Below are 21,891 nucleotides of genomic sequence, written 5' to 3' on the forward strand. Positions count from 1 at the left end.
CCTCTACATATTCCAGGTCGTATCATGGACCTCTGTGTCAAAACCACAAGCATCGGAAAGACGGTAATAAAATGATCGAGCTACACCATCTTGTCGCTTAAGATACTGTGTTTGTGCCAAAGCGGGGCATCCACTGACAATGTGTTGGACAGTCTCATTAAATTCATTGCATAATCTACATTTCATATTTACAGTTTAATGCAAAATCACACATTGACGGTTTTGAGTGGGAAGTGACTTGTCCTGAGCAGCAAACAAAGAGCTTTCTGTTTCACTTTTCAGGCAGACTTCATCCATGCGAAGGCCTGCAGGGTTGAATTGACACCTTGAGAAAAAAGTTTCCGGGAAATTTGAATAGCATAAACATGTTCGTATGTTGCCCTAAGCAACAAGGAAAAGCAGACGCCATAACGTGCAGCTGGTGGTGCACTGCTCGTGAAGAAGTGAAAATTCACGATGTCATTCCTGTTGTCATAGAGATTAGTACAAATTTTGCCATCACTTTGCATTTGTGTGAATCTCTATTCATGGTTTTGGGACAGTATATAATTTGTCTATTATAGTATTAATGGTATCACAATGGGGAGATCATGGTCAAGGCCTGGGTCAAGAAGGAGCATTAGAAGGGTTGTAGGACAGTAATTTCCATAGACAGCTGAGAAACTGTCTGGTCCATACAAGGTTTGATAAGTGGACTGACATTATAGTATAATCTCACTCTTATGGCATAAGTGTTTGCATTTTTTAGTTGGTGTATGATGGTGCCTATAGAGGATAGGAGCCTTCAGTAGTGTCTTTTTTGACACATACCGACAGTTCTGGTAGATCCAGCTATATGACGACGGCCTGGACAAGACGATTAAATTGTTTGATAAGCATCACTTAGAAGTTGACGGATGACAAAGTATAGAAAATATATGGATAACAACTTCTTTATTTACTGTAAAGGCGACTTTTCGGTATATATGTTTATGCCGTTGTCAAGCAAGTGAATGAAAAAGTTGTTATCGATAAGTTATCTCTACTTTGTCATCTGTCGACTGCTTAGTAATGCCTGTCAAACCATTCATCCGTCGTCTACATTGAGACGTGGCAATCAACACCATAAACAACCTCAGACAACTAGAGAAAAAGCACATTCAAACCAGCAATCTTTGCTTGAGCATTGATCCACGCAATTGGGATACGATGATATGCATCAACCTTGTCAGCGAGCCTGACCACCAGATCCCGTTACTCGTCTCTTACGATCAGAATGGGTTGCTGAAGATCTATTTTAATCCGGACCTTCACGGGCTTTACAGCTGTGACTTCAGCATGACACTTGCTTAGTACTTGCGTCACATACAATAAATTAGAACGTATTGGTGTGCCAAACATCAAAGTTTTGTTTAGATGTGTTGCCTTGGTATTATAAATTTTCACCTCAACAATGGTTGCATTCAAATCATTAGTTCCCTAACGTTTTGTCGGAAGTGTTAAACAGTCGACAGCTGCACTGCTCACAGTATACTATTGTATCGGTATCTTTGTCAATTTTATCGTTTTAAAGTTCATCATTGTATGAACATAATGATACACATAGGGGCGTGTGAAAAAACACAAAGGGGTGATAAACGAGGTAACTGATTTATGTTGGAGAGAAACAAAAGAAGTTATCGAAACGAGTCGGCAAGTTAAACATGGTTTCTCTTTTGTTATTTCAAGATTTTTTGTAAAATTCTACCAAGTTGGGGTTACATGTTTCAGGGTCAAAATGACCATATCACACTATATTATTATGTCTCTATAATTATTTTCCAGTTCCGAATATTGCCACTCTGTGCGATCTACGTCCTCTCGAGGAGCAGTTGTTCGCAGCTAATCTGGACATCACTGTGAAGTCTCTTTTCCCGGGTGAAAAACTTGCCGAGGATCTGGGGGTGAACAAAACCCTCATTGCAAGTGCCCCTACTCCAACCAATCTGAGGGGAGACTTCATTTACGTTCGGGATGCCACATTCAGAATGGAAGGTAAAACTTATCATCAGTTTCACTGTACAAGGTTGCATTGTTGTGCTTCAACGGTACAAATCAGGTCTTACGTCTACGGCATAATTGGTGTCATGGTTTATTTCATTTGTAAGGCGGCCATTTATACATTTTAATGCTTAAACCAACAATCATACCTATGTCATTGTGTTAACATGTATAATTCAGGTCTAAGCAGTGAAGAATACAAAGAGGAAATCCGAGACAATTTGGAAAACAGCCGTAAGTACAGACTGGACAATCACCAGGATCTCATGTACAGAGTTCTAGGAGTGTTTCCTATTCAGATAAGTGACTACCATTGCGGTCTTGATAAGGTTTTGCTTGTCTTTGAGTCTGGATCGTTTGTTCTCGTTTCTTTAACTGATTGCCTGGTCCAAACTCGATTACCTATTATGCGGAATATGCCGAAAACAGAAGATTGCATAAAACAACACCCGCTCACTCTCACTTCAATGAACCCAAGTAGATTTCTCAATCAGCTCAATTTCCAACTCGCGTCCAGTATTTAATGAACACATTAACTCATAATTAATTTAGGCACTATCAACGAAAACATATTGTAATCACGTCATCGTCTAAAAAGTGAAAAAATACTGATTATGTTTTTTTCTTTTTCTTTTGTAGATGATGTACTTTGCGGTCCAGAAACCAGAGGATGCTGAGCTTGTTCTTTGGCGTTTAACCGCCAGAAACTCATTTACACAGCAAAGGCGACTATGGTGCAGAACCTCGACGTCTATCTGAATGGCTGTCAGTAGAAATCTGTACCTTTTGCATTAAAGACGTCAGTTTCAGACAGTTAATTTAGCTTCAGTTGGCAATTGTTACTCCCACAGAAAACACAGGATACATTCTCTCAACATCTGAAAATCTTCTTTGCACTTAGCGTTACAATGAATCTTACAATGTTTCTTCATCAGACCATGAAACGGGTTACAATGCAAGTTTCATGTTTAACGCTGCACTCAGCTACATTCCAGCTGTATGACCTGTAAATAAGCGAATCTGGATCACACGATCCTGAGATTGATATTGTGAGCAACGATCCACGCCGCTGGGGTTCGTTGGCAAGAGGAAACAATGTCACCGAGTGTGACCAAGCCTCCCGATCCATTAAGTCGCCTCTTACGACCAGCATAGTTTGCAAAGGACCTACAGTAAACTACGGTTATAACGAACTGACGGATATAACGAACTTACTTTTTGGGTCCCGACTATTTGCTGTAGTTATGCTGTATATATGCTTATAACGAACTAAGGTTATAACGAACTCAAATTAGTAGTCCCCTTGAGTTCGTTATAACCGTACTTTACTGTATTCTAAATCCAGAATACCCATTGGTCTCATGAGCATTATTGAAATTTCAGCATTGGTCCTTTGTAAACCATATAATTAACAACGCCACTGGTTTAACTGAAATCTGCAAGGTAGTTAATCATACAGATCTAGAGGACCAATCCTGAAAATTTAATTAATTTTCCTTCTAGCTAGGTACTTTGTCAAGAATGACATTGACATCCTATATTATCTTCCCTGAAGTTAGTTCAATGCAGCTAATCAGTGAGCACTTTTCAAAGAGATATTTCATGTTTGATGATAACGTAAAAAACAGTTAGTACGTATTGTACATGAAAATGTGACGATTTTGGGGACGAGAAGTTTAACTCGGGGATGACATATACTTTATACATGTATATGACTCTGCCAAACCAGTGTGGCTAAATATACAATAGGTAGATTTGACATTGTTACATGTAGATACTTTGATTAATGCACACAATGCACACATCCTACAAGAAAGGTAATTAAACTACAGGTGGTAATATTTCAAACTTTGTAGTAATATGGGTAAAACAATATAACATGCAAACAATGAAGTAACCCATTACAAATATACCAAAGGCCTGACCCACTTATGGACTGGAAACAGCTCTTATGCAAAGGAAGTTTAAGTGTATGTATGTCTCTGAACATTTAGCAATAGGCCAATATGCAAAATGCAACTATCCGAGGCACTCTGGTGAAACATAACTCAAACCGTTATTGTATAATTTATATACTACAATTCATGAATGTTCCCAAACTACTTTAACCCATTAATACACCCAATTCCTACTGATTGAGTGAGTGAGTTTAACTTTTACATATTCCAGCCGTACAGTGACAAGCACAAATTGTACACTAACAATATCTTAACTCTTGTCGACGATGAACAGTATACAAATTAGATTATCACAGATTTTATGTAAAACTCGTATATAGTGAAGTTAATAGTTATGACTATTATTTGACAGAACAATAGAGATCACCAGCAAAAATAGGCAAAAAAACGGTGAAAATGGTATAAATGGATCACTGAATAACATCGATGACACCAGGTGTTTGCAAATGCTTGGCAACCATACCAGGGACCAGACGAACTTCTCCTACACCGTCCCTCCAGCTGAAAATTAAAACGAACAAATATTCGTCGATTTAATAAGTAGTTTGTTGGTTGTTTAACGCCGTTTAATATTCAAGCTACATGGCGGCGGTCTGTAAATAATTGAGTCTGGACGAGACAATCCAGTGATTGACATCTTGAGCATCGATCCACACAATTGGGATAGATGACATGCATCAACCAAGTCAGCGAGCCTGACCACCCGATCCCGCTAGCCTAATAAGTAGTACCAATAAACATATATGGTCTCACAAAACCCTTTCTGGAAAACACTGAATGCACACGACTTCCCCATCGATGGCAAAGCCACGACCAAACTCGTTATAATTGTTTTACTACCAATTTCTTTACTATCTGTGTTCATCAGAATGTACCAAATATTCATTTTATTTAAAAATCAACAACAACAAAAAGAGCTTGTATTTTTTCAATGTTTGGAATTATTAATCCCTTGTGAGAAAGACATCAACACAGTCAAGCTGGACTTGCTAAACCATGATTGTGATTCTGTCATAACATGGGTTACACATATGAGGATCCTCTCCTTTCAATAGATATCCAGGTAAAAAACGCGAATAGTCTATACATCTCGCCTGGCAATCCATGTAGGTGTTACCAAAAGTTAATTTCATATATTTTTTTAATTTGAAATTTACACGATATACGGCTTTTCCATTGGAGAGGTCGGTCACATGACCGCGAAATTGACGTTCATAAGTGTATGAACATGTCAGAAATGCACATCTAAACTATCGTAGTATCGACTCGATTCGTGTCTAGGCTGACACTGACCGTCTCCAGCAATCTATGAATTTACCTTAGTGTCTTTTTGACGCATCTTTATTCACCTTTAAATGATCGGCCGTTTGATCGATAATGAGTAACACATGTAACCGCCACAGGTTCATTAACAACTTCGGAAATCTCTCCCGTCACGTTTATCGTGTCGGCCATTTTGACGTCTTGTACTTGATGTAAATGTATTACGATGCGCTGTCATTGTGGCTGACTTACTGAGGTAGTTCTTTACAGAACTTATTCATCTAATGAGGATATGGTTTGAACACATGTGCTGCGTAAGATGTGTCTGAAGAGCAAGTTGTGCATCCATACGCTCATGTCACCTCTCTTTTTAAGGAACTATTTTACTCCGCGATATAGCTGGTTGTTGTATGGCTGTCAGTGTAAACATGAAGTCACACGACGTCGTCCTAAATCAAATTGTGTTTAGATCTTGGCCTACATCCTTTGAGGTCAGAAATTGTGATAAAAAATTATAAGAATTGACTTTCACTCAATCCGACGTTCATACAGTTTGGCCCTCACTCTATGAAGGTTCATACTCCAATGAACTCACACAAAGTGAAAGTCAATTCTTAAGTAATTTGTTTATATCTACCCATTTTGCAACTGATCTTTGATTTATCTAATAACAGATCTGATATCAGTGTATGGGAATCGCGATGTCACAGATATGTAAAGTGCAGTTTGTTCAACAGCATTAGTCATTGTATCACCAATGATTCCAGCATGGCTGTGTAACAACCGTATTGACCAGTAGCAAGATCGTTCAATAATTCGACAATTTCAAGTAAAAGGTGGATGTGTACATGACATAAAGACACAAAAGAGAGTACGAAACATTACGTTTAAAGCCGTTAAAATTACCTTGGATTCTGCTTTAAAAATTGAACTATCATTGGGTTATCTCGATGATATAGTGCTGGATCCAGTGGCAATGGTCCTAGCGAATGTGACACCACGAATGGAATCAAACATGGATTTGTAAGTGTCGCGTGTTGTTTTTAGCTGATTATATGCTTGTTGGTAGATTATTTGATTTTCTTTTCAGGTGTCTTTAATTCAGAAAATATGGTTGTCCCAACTGCCATGGAAGAAAAGACAGAAGCTTAGGCGGAGCTATAGTTTCGAGTTTGATATGGGCAGCAGAAATGGCAGGTTTTATTCTTATTCCAAGTGAGGGAATGTGTGTGTTTCGATTTTATAGGTCCTATCAGATGAATTAGAAACGCAGTCATACGAAGGATTAGACTGACTGAAATATAGTTTGGTCATACATTAGAAAGATAGTTTCAGGCGGCGTTCTTTAAGGGACGGTTCATCAGCATCCACATGCAGACTATATTTGGAGATGTTCGGAAGGTACTACGGCAAAGTCTTAGGCATTGATTCAAGTTGTTTTACATTACCTTTGCACTCTCCTTCATAAACGATGAAGCCATAATTCAGTTTGGAGCGTATAAGAACTGTATTATTGGAGGAGGTGTTTCTGATCCCCTTCGCACTCTGTAGAGCCCACAAGCATTGTTTCTTTAAATAATTACTTTGTGATGAAAAGGTTAAAAAATGGTGGGAAATAATGCCAAAGAACTTGTTTCCCTTTCAATTGCCTTTTCATCTTAAAAGGAATGCCATCCAATACTAGGTTAGGGTATTCGTATTAATCTAAACCCAGTTTCCTATTACCATTTATGTATTTCAGTTAGAGTGAGTGAGTGAGTTTGGTTTTACGCCGCTTTTAGCAATATTCAAGCAATATCAGGGTGGGGGACACCAGAAATGAGTTTCACACATTGTACCCATGTCGGCATTCGAACCCGGGTCTTCGGCGTAACGAGCGAACGCTTTAACCACTAGGCTACCCGACCGCCCCTATTTTTTCAGTTGGACTTAACTTTCTGAACCCTTTGACAATATTCATATTCGTACCCACTTCAGGGAGTGTTAAGACATCCACGAATAAACATCCATCAAAAGAGTCGCTCAAAACGTTAGAGGGGCAATTAATGTTTTATACAAAACAACTTGAAAGACAAAATTCTGCCTTGTGGGATATGAGTGAGAAATTCGATGTGGAAACAATATGAGCTACAGTATGCTGTACCATCTAAAGCTTATGAAGTGACGATTTATTGATTCCATACAGTAAACATTGGACAGTATCCATTCTAGAGAGTACCGAGGACTAAACAAGGACCATGGATGAACTTGGGGTGATGGTAAAAACGAATTTTTCCACGGCATCTTAGGTGGGAATAGCAGGATGTTCTCAAATTGTCAACCCGTGAATCAGTAGGAAGATGTGAATCGATAACCGTCCCTTAATCTTTCACTGTTGTAGAAAATGGAATGGTTGACGACCCAACTGTGATTCTTTCATAACTTGTCCTCTGTAGCTGATGTTGTGTGCGAACTAACAGTGTCTCAGTTTTGGCAGCTTCAGTGTGCACTCTGTCATCCAAGTCTTGACGTGTGTAGTGCAATCAGTAGTCCTGCCCAGTGCATCAGCGATTTCTGTCGGTTCAAATCCATACATGATCTGTGTAACATACTACTGGTGATCCACGTCATGCTCTTTTGTTATCTCCTTGAACTCCACAATGCAGAGCAGCAGAATTTGATCTCTCATCCGCAATTACCAAACAGTGTTGTCTTCCATCTCGATAGGACCTTTTGAGCTCCAAAGCAACACTTCTTATCAGTAGATATGTTGAGAAGTATTACATGATCCACAGTGTCTAATGCTGCCGACAAGTCGAGGAGGATTAAAGTAGCCATATTTCCTTGTCAACATGATACTTGAGCTCATAAACAACTCGTAACAGTGCTGGTTCCATACTTTTGTTACATGGGCATACTGATTGTAAGTCGTCCTAAAGACTCATATTAACAGCTTTCTCACTAACCTTTGGAGATAGCTCAAATTAGAAACTGGTCTATAGTTTTAAGTATACCTGTGTCAAGATCTTTCTTTTTCTAAAGAGGCCTGATAACTGCATGCTTCAGTGCGTCAGGGAAGGTGCCTGTACTGAAGCTGAGATTGACAATCTACGTTATGACTGGCAGCAGCAAATGCAAATAGTCCAAGATCAGTTCAGTAGACACTAGATGAAGGAGACATTTTGTCTTCTTTGATGATCTTATAATGTTCACTATGTCAGGTTCATTAAAAGAGTCAAATCTCAAGATCACCTCTCCTGGTGATGGAACCATGTCTTCAATAAGAAATGATTGTAATTTTTCTACTTTGCTGTTGGTGTATCCAATAAACGAGTTTAAAGATCCCCTTTGCTTTCAACAGCAGTCAATTCTGGGACATCTTTTCTTCCAAGCAAAGTACCCATGTACGAATGGAATATTACGAAATACTTAGCAATGAGTTGTTTTAAAACACTGGTTGATGATAGTTACCTCGATTATGAAAGGAATCACGTGTCACACAGGGGGACAATAATTTTACAGTACTTTAACCTCACATTAAATTTAAGTTTATGATACAGAACAATTCTTTCAAGTAACTTAAGATAACATGCTCGCTAACACGGGAATAGAGATGTTTCAGATTCGCTGTGGGAAAATGTGAATCTCTTGCAATTGAATAGCAAGTTTCACCATCAGACAAATATTGCTCTCAACTTGTCATTTCAAATTCCGAGTGGGGAGGGGACCTGACAACCCTCCTTCACTTGTACAGATCGTTAATGCGCTCTTAACTAGACTATGCTTCCATTGTCTATAGTGGGTGTTGACAATAAGTAGAATCATTTTTCGTTTTAATTTAAGCTGCTACTGAATAGCAATTTATGTTTTTCCGTAACTTTCAAGAATTACTTCCCCTTAGTTTGTCACCTGCGGTCCAACACAGTTGGAAACATGAAGAAATCGGTAGAAGGTAAACACATATATGACGCGCTATGAGACGCATGAAGCAAACACAAACACAATTTCATGTATCCAAGTGATGGTGTAGCAGGAATAAACTTTTGAAACGAATGACGTTAATTCTTTATGTTCTCTCACGAACATAAAGTTTCCAACTTTGATGTAATGCAGTGATCGAAAACTGAACACTATTTACGAAACACGTGTTTTGGAAGATTGTAGTTCGCCATGTCAGACGACGATTCTGTGACCACAAACAGGGATGAACTAAGCAGCCCATGTTACTGCTTTGTGTAATAGAGCTTCAAGTGAAATGACAGCCGGTCGTTCCAAACGAAAACTCGGGCAAACACTTGAACAGTTAGAAGCGGCAATAAAATCGTTCACTATTGCACACAAACGTTATATTGACTCGCTTGACACTGAACAAACTCGGTATGAAGAAGAGTGGTTTAATAACCGATTTGATGTGGCAAATGATGTTATTTACCAGATAGCAGTATATTTAACTCGAACCAGTGTTAAAAGTGTATCAGTTGCTTCCACATTCAACACACAAGTTACTGAAAACAGTGCAGCAATGAAAAGTGAGCAAGTAAAGTTAAAAGTTGTTCATGCTGAGGAAAATGCAAAACTAGTTTCCCAAATTGCTGACTTACAAGCGGAAAAGGCGCGACAAGAGGCAAGACATCTTAAAGAAGTGGCCGATCTTGAACATCGTATGTACCAAACTATGCTGAACGACAATGAAAATCAAGCTGATCTGCTTGCAACTAAACACGACAGTAAAGCGTACATACAGCAGTGGCTGGATCAGACTGACTTAAAACACACAAGTCATTTTAACCCTCATGCAAAGCCATTCTACCAAGAACCCATGACACAACAACTACCACAGTCAAGACTTGAACAAGTGCACATGAAACAGCAGTCTATTGATTTGTGGATAGACGAATTAATCATCGGACAAGAAACCACACCAGTGTTCCTGGATGCACATGAGAATTTGTCACATACACTGATAAAACTTGAAAGTGAACGTGATCTACCAAAGATCGTCTTGCCAGTGTTTAATGGTGAAGCTCTTACCTGGCCACGATTTGTTGAGCAATTTTACGTGCAGATACACTGCAGGCCTGCCATTACAGACACCAGACGCATGGACATACTTCAATCGCATGTTGATGGTGAAGCCAAACGACTTATTCAAGGACTTGGTTACAGTGGAAGAAACTATGCTTTGGCACTCAAGGAGCTGAAAGCTTCATTCGGTCATCGAATAAAAGTATGCAGAGCTTTCATTGATAGCGTGGCCTCAGGAGCACAAGTACCTAGTCATGATCCATCTGCATTGCGTAGACTCTATGTTGCTGTTCGTGACTGTATTGCGACATTGCAGCAACTGAATTACCTGTCTGACCTTAACAGCTCTGACATTGTGTTGAAAGTTTCAAGGCGCCTTCCCATCGACAAAGTAACCCGGTGGAATGAGTTCGTTAGAAACATTGTTTCTTTCAGAGACCCGAACCTCACTGATCTGCAGAACTGGTTGAGAGATCGTGTTGAAGCAGACTTCAACCCATATGCCATCCCGATTTTGAGTGAGCCATCACGTGAAGACACCAACAAACGTCGCAAGAACGACACACGGCACACCAAGCCTCAAGAGAAGCGGATTGTCAGAAAGCAATCAACAAAGCCACCTACAATCATTGACAATGTAGATACAACACCAAAACAGGCAAAAGCGCCATGTGCATTGTGTGGTGAGTCTCATTACCTGTACAGGTGTCCTATTTTCGCAAACCAGACTGCATCTGAGAGAAGGGACATAATTGTCGATCACAGTTTGTGCTTCAACTGTCTTAAACCATCACATCGAGCAAACAAATGTTTCTCCACTGTGACTTGCCAAGAGAAATATTGTGGTAAGAAACATCACACACTACTGCACAATGTTTTTTCTGAGCCTCTGGTGGTTTATAATAAGAAACTGCAGTCATCCAGAGCAAAAGTGTATTTGCAGATTGTTCCAGTTCATGCTTTTGGTCCAAATGGCAGAATAATCAAGACTTTTGCCTTGTTAGACTCAGGAAGTGATGTCACCCTTATTCATAGGGATCTGGTAGAAGATTAAGGTCTCCATGGAGAGAGAAGAAAGCTCAAGGTTAAAACATACAACAGTGTTTCAACTGAAAACTCCCTTAAGGTATCACTTGACATTGAATCAGCTAGTGATCTTGATGCACGGAGAATCCATTTGAAAGAAGCTTGGGCAGTTGATACTAATGCCTTTGATTGCCTTCCTCAGCGCATCAGTGATGAATGGGAACACCTCAAAGACTTGCAATTGCCTGATATTGAACCCACCCAGGTCAACATGTTGATTGGTGTTGATGTCCCTGAAGCACACCTTCAACTTGACATGATCCGAGGACTTGAAAATCAACCCGTTGCAGTCAAAACCCTGCTGGGGTGGACAGTCATGGGAATAGCCCACAGTGATGATGAACTGTATCATGAAACTCAAGCTAGAATTAACCTCACAATTGCTCGTGATCAACATTTGAGTGATCAGCTTGAAGACTTCTGGAAAACAGAATCTTTTGGGATTTCACACAACAAGACAAAGCCCTATTCAACTGAAGATGAAAAGGCACAATACATCCTTGAAAGAACGACTCAACTAATTGAAGGACACTATCAAATTGGCATGCTGTGGCGTGATAAATCACCATTGCCAAACAACTTGAAAGCAGCTCAAAGAAGACTCAAAATCTTAACCAAGCGCATTGTGAGAGACCCTGAATTTGGTGTTCTTTATAGCAAAACTCTCAACGATTATGTGTCAAAGGATCAAGCAGAGAAACTCTTGGCTCAAGAAATTGACAATTCATCATGTCGGACCTGGTACTTACCTCATCACGGTGTGATGAATCCTAATAAGCCAGGGAAGGTGAGAGTTGTGTTCGACGCTGCGACTTCATACTTGGGCACATCTCTGAATGACAAATTAATGACTGGTCCTGATCTCGTCAACAGTTTGTTTGGCATCCTTCAGCGATTCAGACTTTTTGAAGTTGCGATAGCTGCTGATATAGAAGGTATGTACCATCAAGTGGGGGTCCCTAAGGAGGACTCTGAAGCACTCAGATTTCTATGGAAATCAGATCTCAAGACTCCTGGTCCTCAGGATGAGTACAGGATGAAAGTACATGTGTTTGGAGCAGCTGACTCATCCTCTTGTGCAAACTACGCTGTGAAACGCACAGCTAAGGACAATGCTGACCTATTTGAACAGTCAGTGATTGATACAGCCCTCAATGATTTCTATGTTGATGATCTTTTGAAATCAGTTGAGACTACTGCAGTGCATCTGATCCAAGACATTACATACTTCATGAAAATGGGTGGATTTCACCTCCACAAGTGGATTTCGAATTCAGAAGTTGTGATGAAATCAATCCCTGAAAGTGAAAGAGCTGTTAGCTCAAAGAATCTTGATCTTAATGAAATATCCACTATCAGAGCCCTTGGACTAAAATGGAATATTGTCTCGGACACTTTTGTGTTTGATCCAAGAATTCACAACAGTGCCAGAACAAAGAGAGGTGTGATAAGCATGGTGAGCTCCATCTTTGATCCTTGTGGGTATTTGGCTCCATACACAGTTCGCGCAAAGTGTCTCATACAAGACTTATGGAAGCTAGGTCTTGATTGGGATGATGACTTGCCACTAGAAATTCAATCAAGATGGAATGGCTGGCTGGAAGAAATTCAAGACTTGTCATCATTCAACCTGTGCAGGCATCATCAGGGCTTTTCATCACAATCCAGTCTCATTGAAGTTCATCAGTTCGCGGATGCCTCCGAGAAAAGCTTTGGAGCATGTGCATACATGCGTTACAAATCTTACTCTGACCAGGATGAAGTGACTTGTTCATTCCTGGCTGCAAAGACGCGTGTGTCCCCCCTTAAGCCTGCATTGACAATTCCAAGGCTGGAACTGCAAGGTGCTGTATTAGCGGTTAGACTTTGGCTTTCTCTCAAAGAAGAATTGATTGTCCCTGTCCAGAGAATTCAGTTTTGGACTGACTCAAATACAGTGTTACAATATTTGAACAATTCCAACAAGCGATTCAAGCCTTTCGTCGCTAACAGGATAGCAGAAATCCACGATTCCACAAAACCTCAACAATGGCGTCATGTCCCATCAGATATCAATCCGGCTGATCACTGTACTCGCGGACTTCAAGCAAAACAGCACACAGAAACACATCCATGGCTACGGGGTCCAGAGTTCTTATGGAAAAGTGAGGACACATGGCCAAAACTGTCAAACCCTGTTGATATGCTCAGTGATGATCTTGAAGTGAAGAAGAGTATGTTCAAGACCACTAGAAATGCATCATCTGAAATCAATCTGAATCAAAGACATTTGACTCAACCACAAATCACAAATTTGTTGAATCCAGCTGACTATTCTACATGGCAAAGACTGTGTCGCATTTCAGCTTGGGTTCTCAGAGCAGCCAGAAACTTTCTGTCGAAACTCAGGCATCTTGACCTCAAACCTGTAACAGATGAAAGTCTGACAGTGAGTGAATGTGAGGAAGCGTTGCTAGCCTGGGTTCAAGAAGCACAAAAGGATGCATTTCAAGATGAGATTTATTGTGCTCAATCCGGAAACGAAATATCTCCAAAATCATCTCTGATAACACTATCACCATTCTATGATGGACGACATCTCAGAGTGGGAGGACGACTTCGAAAAGCTACTATTCCAAGAGAAGCGAAGTATCAACTCCTCCTTCCAGATTATCACCCAATCACACAGCTACTGATGAATAAAACTCACAAGGAAAATGCTCACTGTGGTACTGAACTCATTATAGCTACAGTAAGACAGCGATTCTGGCCTCTTCATGCAAGAAAGTTAGCAAAGCGTGCTGTCAGAAGTTGTCAAGAGTGTAGGAAGCGTTCCGTGAATCCAGTTGCACCCAAGATGGCAGACCTTCCATCATGTCGTGTAAGCCTTACAGATGGAGTATTCTCTCATACTGGAGTGGACTACTTTGGCCCGATTGTGGTAAAGTTCAAGCGAAGCACAATGAAAAGGTGGGGATGTTTGTTTACTTGTCTGTCTGTAAGGGCAGTACACATTGAGCTTGCTGATTCATTGGAAACAGATGATTTTCTTCTCGCCCTCAGAAACTTTATCGGGCGTCGTGGAAACCCTCAACATTTGTATAGCGATAACGGTACAAACTTTCATGGAGCAGACAACGAACTCCGTCAGTGCCTTCACAATCTCAAACAAGCCAAAATCAGTGACTTCCTGTGTGTGCGAGGTATTCAGTGGCACTTTAATCCACCGCTTAGTCCGCACTTTGGTGGTGCATGGGAACGACTGGTGAGATCTGTAAAAACAGCCTTAACTTGTGTTTTGAAAGGAACCCTTGTTCATGAATCTGTGCTTCGCACATCTCTGATTGAAGTCGAAGCAATGCTGAATAGTCGACCTTTGACTTACAACAGTGCAAACCCAAACGACTTCACCGCCTTGACACCGAACCATTTTTTGCTCGGCAGATCTAACCCATTCCAACCAGTTGATGTGTTCCAGGACAAAGAGATGTGCAGCAGAAAAAGATGGCGCCAAGCCCAAGTCCTTGCAGATCATCTGAATCGCCGATGGATGAGAGAGTACTTACCTAACTTGACAGTAAGGCATCGCTGGAGAGTTGGTGGTTGCAGAATATCGGTCGGTGATCTTGTTCTGATAGTTGATGACTACAAACCCAGAGGTCAGTGGGAAATGGGAAGAATAATTGACATTCTGCCTGGTGATGATGGTGAAGTGAGAGCTGTGAGAGTGAAAACTCCCAAGGGTGAATACACAAGACCTGCTGTGAAAGTGTGTGTTCTTGAATAGACAGTGTAGATGTGATCTCCAATCATCTATCATTGAATTACCTGTTTATCAGGTACGTAGACTGTGACGTTTAACTCTGTCAGGTGGGGTGGGGTTTTGTTGACAATAAGTAGAATCATTTTTCGTTTTAATTTAAGCTGCTACTGAATAGCAATTTATGTTTTTCCGTAACTTTCAAGAGTTACTTCCCCTTAGTTTGTCACCTGCGGTCCAACACAGTTGGAAACATGAAGAAATCGGTAGAAGGTAAACACATATATGACGCGCTATGAGACGCATGAAGCAAACACAAACACAATTTCATGTATCCAAGTGATGGTGTAGCAGGAATAAACTTTTGAAACGAATGACGTTAATTCTTTATGTTCTCTCACGAACAGTGGGGCATGCAAAAACAGTTTACAAAAATTAGACACTATATACGCCACCAAGGCCAAAAGCTCTATTTTGGAATTTTAGATACTTTAAAGTATCCCCTCAAATCATCCCATAATTCTTGACATTTTAACGATCTTTCCACTGGCGTAGCTCAATCGTCTTTAGCTGGCTGCATGTCATGTGGGCACAGCAGGTAACTCAAAAGCCGATGCTGCAGCTGCAGCTCTAGACAAACTGTTATTTCCAACCTTTATTCTGCACAGTGATTTCAAACCAACCATCTAAAATATATACTCGGGATCTCATGCAAAAGAGGTGGGACACCCAGATAGGGATCAATAAGCTTTAATGAAGTTTTAATCAACAATCAGTCGTACCTACTGGGCCTCATACTTAACCGTCATTTCACATTCTCACCACTGGTCAAATATCTGAAGGGAAAGTGCATTCAGGCTCTCGACTTGTTAAAAGTCGTTTCAAATCACACAACCATCTCTCACTTGTTCAGATCTTTAATACGCTCTGAACTAAACTATAGTTCCATTTTCCATTGTGGAGCTTGCAAAAGCAATCATAGAAAAATAGACACCATACACTACTAAGACCTAAGGCTCTGTCTTGGAGCTTTTAGGACATCTCCTGCGGACAACCCCACATTAAACTACCACTGCAATACATACCTAAATTACATTCCAATCAATCAAACCCAGCATACAATTGTGTTTTCAACTCTCCGTATGAAAACCTGTGTCGAAATTTGTCCAATCTGGTTCCAATCAGAATTCAGCCACACATCGCTGCAGCTAAAATAGATCTAAATATTTTATCACCTTACCGACGTCTGGCGTTTCCTCCCGGCAGATGGTGAAGCCAGATATTTCGAAACAAATCCCTTGGTATATCAACAAGAATACAACCAATTACGAAGAAATTCTCACAGATTCACTTTTACATACGGTCCAAGGATAGTGGAAATGTTGCAAGCGCCACCATCATTGGATCAAAACCTGTTTCTTCAAGAATCTCAGATGATAGTTCAATTTGCACTACTGAGGCCAAATCTATCTTAACAGCTTTCACCTATATTGAACAACAATATTAATGCAAAAATTTCTTCATCTTTTCAGATTCATTGTCTTGACTTCAGACACTTAAAAGTGTCACCTCAAATCACCCTATAATCCCAGAACTTTGCAATGATCTTTCTACTGGCTTTCTGACATCGTCTTTTGCTGGTTACCAAGTCATGTAGGCATAATAGGTAACTCAAACGCCGATGCTGCAGCTAAAACAACCCTTGAATGCCGTTATCTTCACTCTTTATCCCGCACAGCGATTTCAAACTGTCCATCAAAACATATTACACGGGAATGCATGCAAAAAAGGTGGGACAATAAACTTCATGAAAAAAAATCTACTTGGGTTGTCAGTCAAGACATGAAGAGGTCGTTTTTACGACGTTGTCGTATCAGCCACAGTCGGTGTACCCACGAATATCTCCTTAAAGATGAAGACGAACCTACTAAGTGCATCCCTTGTGATGAAAGGTTTATCATCAAGCATATATTGCTTGACTGTGTGGACCTTGCATTTGGAAAGGATTCACATTATCCCACAGTAAATCTGAAACATCTCCTTTCTGGTGTAAGCGGGCATCCTGTCATAAGTTACTTGATAGAAATTTGTCTGTATCATTCACTTTAAATATGTAAATAAATATGTAACTAACTGCTTTTTTTAAAAACCTGGAGTGATAATTTTATTAACAAAGATTATCGAAGGTTCTGGCCTGGAGATTAAAGTACCCTATATTGATTGTCTAACTATCATCAACCAGTGTTTTAAGCCACCTCATTGCTAAGTTTTTTTTAAATATTGCTTAGTATTGTGCACCATCACCTGAAGCCAAAGTGATGACGTAAATCCTGCTGGGGTATCGTGCAAGGTATTCAAGCTTTGGTTACTGGTAGCCTATAGCCCTTGTTTTATTAATTTTGTATAAATAATATTGTTGTGCTCAAATATGTTTCACAAATTTGTTTGTAAATATAACTTTGCATTCATGACTCACTTGTGTATATATCAACTTGTTCTTGTCTCTAAATGGCTGAAATAAGGCCGATGCGACTTAAATTGTAACTCGCTCAAATTATAGGTCGCACAAATGTTGATTAATAACATATTCTATGTTCAAAACATGAAAAACATATTTTTTCACTGTCTCCCGCCATTGTACAAATAGTAGTGAATATAAACTACAGAAAGAGTCCTAGCAAGCCTTCGTCATCGAACTTACTTTAATGGACCGAGTGGTCATGTTTGGTTGACGTGGTGTTGTACCACAATGACGCGGATCATTGTTTATGATACTGACCACTGTATTTCTGCGTAAGGCAACATACTAACACATACTTTCATATAAAAAGAGTGTGGGTGATCCAGAAGAGCAGGAAGTGCTTAACCCCTTTCGTGAACACCTGGTGTCAATGTGAGTGTCCATATACTTGTATTCACAATGAACTTTAACGCTCAATGGAATCTGTCTCGACAGATAATCGAGACTGAATATACTTCGGCGCTGACATTTTGAATTAAATGACATCTCTATTGCTATGCATCGGGCAAACTTTCACTTACAGACATATATCACCTCTATTTTTTCAGAAAGTAAAACGTGGTCATGTTTATGAATCAGTGTTTAACATGTGACTTATATATTTTATCTTTTATTATCATTATATCTTTTATACTGCACAAATGTCTTCTTATGTCAACATGGAACGGTACGAGGTACGCTGAGGTGAAAAAAGCTTAAACGTCGCATTCAAAAATATTTCACGTTTGGGGCTGTTTATGATAGTCCAGACTTATGCTGGTTTCTTGTTGCTAGCACACTGAAATACATTGTCGCAGTTAAATGTGATATTGTATATGAAACACATATAGGAAGGCAATGATGTGAAGCGTGCATTATGACAAGATAATGAATATTATGAACAAAACATGATATTAATTACATGTTTACCAAATGCGCTGTGACATATATTTATATTATTGTATACGATTGAGACCTTTATTGCTAACCTTTATTAGATTAGACTTATCGGATTACTGATTATCTATGTCTCTCACTCAATATTATACTATAGAAAAGTATAATTAATCTAGTTTGTTTCAGCTGGTACATAATGGGCACCGTCAGTCCGTCCGTTTGTCGGAAAAATGTCGTTTCCAGAACAGATCTTGAAAACCGTACAATATTTCTTTACCAAACTTAGCACATGCATAGGTTAAGTGGTTAACTGGTGTCTTTTGATAGCTTGGGATGTTTTAAAAAAAGAAAACTCGAGTTTCCATGGCACCAATTTTGACTTAGACTGGAAATGGTGGTAGTGCTCGTTTCTGGAGCAGATCTTGGAAACCGTACACAATCTCTTCACCAAACAGCATACAAAGATAGTTCCAGAGCTGAACTGGTATCTTTGACAGTTTGGGATCTTCGGGAGAAAGAGATTTTACTAGCTGACTTAATCACGACAAATATTTACAAATATTTACCATGAGAAGGATATCGATGACTTTGGCCTCTTGTTGAATATTAACCCGAAAAATGGCTATTGATCGCCAACGCTTTTGTAACAAGTACAATAGGCATATGTTCGTCGAAAGTGTTTCAAGACATATCAGGGAATAATTTTAAGTTAGTGTCATATTGATGTTACAGCTAGATAACCCGTGATGATCCGGATTAGAATAGATCTTCAGCAACCCTTGTTGTAAGCAATGCTTGTTGTAAGAGACGACTAACGGGATCTGGTGGTCTGGCTCGCACACTTGGTTGATGCATGTCATCGTATCCCAAATGCGTGGATCTATGCTCAAGCAAGGATCGCTGGTTTGAATGTGCTTGGTTGTTTATAGTGATGACTGGCACGTCTCAATATAGACGACGGATGAATTGTTTCGGAGGCATTACTGAGAAGTTGACACATGCAAAGTAGAGATAAGTTATCGATAACAACTTCTTCATGTACTTGCGTGACAACGCTATAAACATTATACCGAAACGCCGCCTTTAAGGTAAATAAAGAAGATGTTATCCATAAATAATCTCTACTTTGTCATCCGTCAACTTCTAAGTAATGCCTATCAAACAATTTAATCGTCTTGTCCAGACTGTCGTCATATGGCTGGAATATTGCTGAGTGTATTGCTGTGTGCATCTTACACCATAGTGTAGCACTACAACTACTTAATATTATACAAGCCATACAATTTAATGCTATAAATTCACTTTGTTATACATGCTGGATCTACCAGAACTTTTGGTATGTGTCAACAAACAAGACATAACTGAAGGCTCCTATCATCTAAAGACACAGTCATACACCAACTAAAAAAATGCAAACACTTACGCCATAAGAGTAAGATTTTGCTATAATGTCAGTCTACTTATTAAACCTTGTATGGACCAGACAGTTTTCCAGCTGACTGTGGAAATTACTGTCATATTCCTCTATAAAAGTCCTCCTTTACCAAGGCTAACCATGATCTGACACTAATGTGATTAACAAGATTCAGTAAAAACATGGCAAATATGCGGATCTCGCTTTCGAAATGAAACGCTTGTATCCCAAGTACCAAGTTGTCCGACTCCGCATTGTTCTCGGTGCTTTAGGTTTGGTGCCTTCTATTCCGTTGACTGACATTGGGAGATTAACCGGATTTGCTACCAGGAATACAACCCTTCTGACAATCTGGATAGTGCAGAAGGATGCAGTGTTGGGGAGTTTTCACATTCTCCGAAAAGTTCTTGGTGGATTTGACTAGGCAGCGCTTCCTGGGAAAAGCCCCATTCGCTGTCTGGGCTGCGTGAAGAGGGGGCAAGAACCCTTAGCTGATGATGAGACTAACCAGCCTGACTGTGTCAGGATCACCCAAACCTTCTTTGCTTTATTTTAATTTTAATCTGAACATAATAGTTATACAAGAGTCATCAGGAGATCATATACCCCGTGCAGTTCGGAAATGAAGTTTGGCTACTAATTCCCTACTCTCGCCATCAGTTCAGTAAACAAACAATCAATGCTGTTCAGAATTTTTCAATATTCAATCATCAAAGGACACCACTTTCATCAATAGACTGACCTGTTCAGCCAGTTTCCTCTACAAAATATTAAATGATTTTGCAGTTCCGCTCTGTAAACGAGCACAACCCTCATTTTCAGTCATGATAACAAACAAAAACTAATAATAATCCCAAATCACCAAAAGGCAACAGTTCACCACTGATCTGTATAGCCAGTTTCCACAAGAAATATTCAACGGTTTCTGAGTTCTGCTCCGGAAACGGAAGATGGACAGAGGGACGTACGGACCTGCTGATCGACATATCACGTTATATTTTTAAAACCTTTTTAAAACGTTATTCTAGATATTTTGGGGTAGACATTCAGAAGATTTTTTCTAAATCTGACACGTTGCTTGTTAACGTGATGCGTTATGGGTGCTGAGTTCAGAAAGTAAAAGTGTGCTTATATTTTAACATGTGATTGAAGATTGTATTGTGTGACTGGACAGGAGATCGGACCACCGACCTGCCATTCTTCGCACAGGTGCTCTATTTACTTAATAAAAAAACAAACAAATAATGTAAAAATAATTATTATTTTTTTATCAATACATGATATTGAATATAAGTTTGTAATATGCACTGTGGTATATATACCTATACTATTGTAGATTAAATATAAAAAATATATATATATCTCAACGCCAGAGAATACCATAATAACTATATCATCGCTCCATAAACCAATATCAGTCTGATCATAAATACTTTCACACCAACGGCATCAATCTAACATATATCAATATAAACTCAATTAATTTATATCAGATCATGTCATTGTAAAGCAATGGCAGCATTTTGCTTGTTCTTACCAAAATTTAATTACGCTTCAGCCGAAGTTGGATTTGTAATGTGTTTGTTTCCTGCACGATAGGTTGTCTGTGGGTCCAAGATGTATGCACGCACATGTTTGCTGTAATGCATTATGTAGACCAACTGTTGACTTAAAGTGAGTGAGTGAGTAAAAATTGTACATCATATCGAACATATTGCAGTCTTATCGCGATGAGAGGTTAGTTATTTTATTGACAATAAAATAGTAAGGTGAATATCACAGGTATAAAACACGCGAAATCCAAATTTAAACAAACAAGAAAACAGCGTTATCACATGCCATGGGGCAAATATATCTCTTAGATGAGCTGACTTAAAGTTTCTGAGAAAACCTGTCCCCATTGCTGACATGCGCCAAGTGAGGTTACATGGATCAAGGCTGTAAGTCTGCAATAATTAATAAAGGGGACTCATTTTTTAGTGAGTGAGTTTGATTTGACGCCGCTTTTAGC

The 21,891-nt window shown here is 39.5% G+C and overlaps 2 protein-coding genes across 2 annotated transcripts; both read left to right on the forward strand.

The window, feature by feature from the left end:
- Window positions 1-1,572: 1,572 nt before the first annotated feature.
- LOC125375965 lies at window positions 1,573-6,392 on the forward strand. Its single transcript, XM_048387063.1, has 4 exons — window positions 1,573-1,621; window positions 1,804-2,013; window positions 2,200-2,322; window positions 6,331-6,392. The coding sequence occupies exons 1-4, from the start codon at window positions 1,573-1,575 to the stop codon at window positions 6,390-6,392; spliced, it is 444 nt and encodes a 147-aa protein (XP_048243020.1).
- Window positions 6,393-9,741: 3,349 nt separating this feature from the next.
- Window positions 9,742-15,096, forward strand: LOC124146421. Its single transcript, XM_048387064.1, has 2 exons — window positions 9,742-10,927; window positions 11,393-15,096. The coding sequence occupies exons 1-2, from the start codon at window positions 9,742-9,744 to the stop codon at window positions 15,094-15,096; spliced, it is 4,890 nt and encodes a 1,629-aa protein (XP_048243021.1).
- The last annotated feature ends 6,795 nt before the right edge of the window (window positions 15,097-21,891 follow it).

The sequence above is a fragment of the Haliotis rufescens genome, unplaced genomic scaffold, assembly GCF_023055435.1.
Source record: "Haliotis rufescens isolate VD_foot unplaced genomic scaffold, xgHalRufe1.0.p SCAF_64, whole genome shotgun sequence".
NCBI classification, from domain to species: Eukaryota; Metazoa; Mollusca; class Gastropoda; order Lepetellida; family Haliotidae; genus Haliotis; species Haliotis rufescens.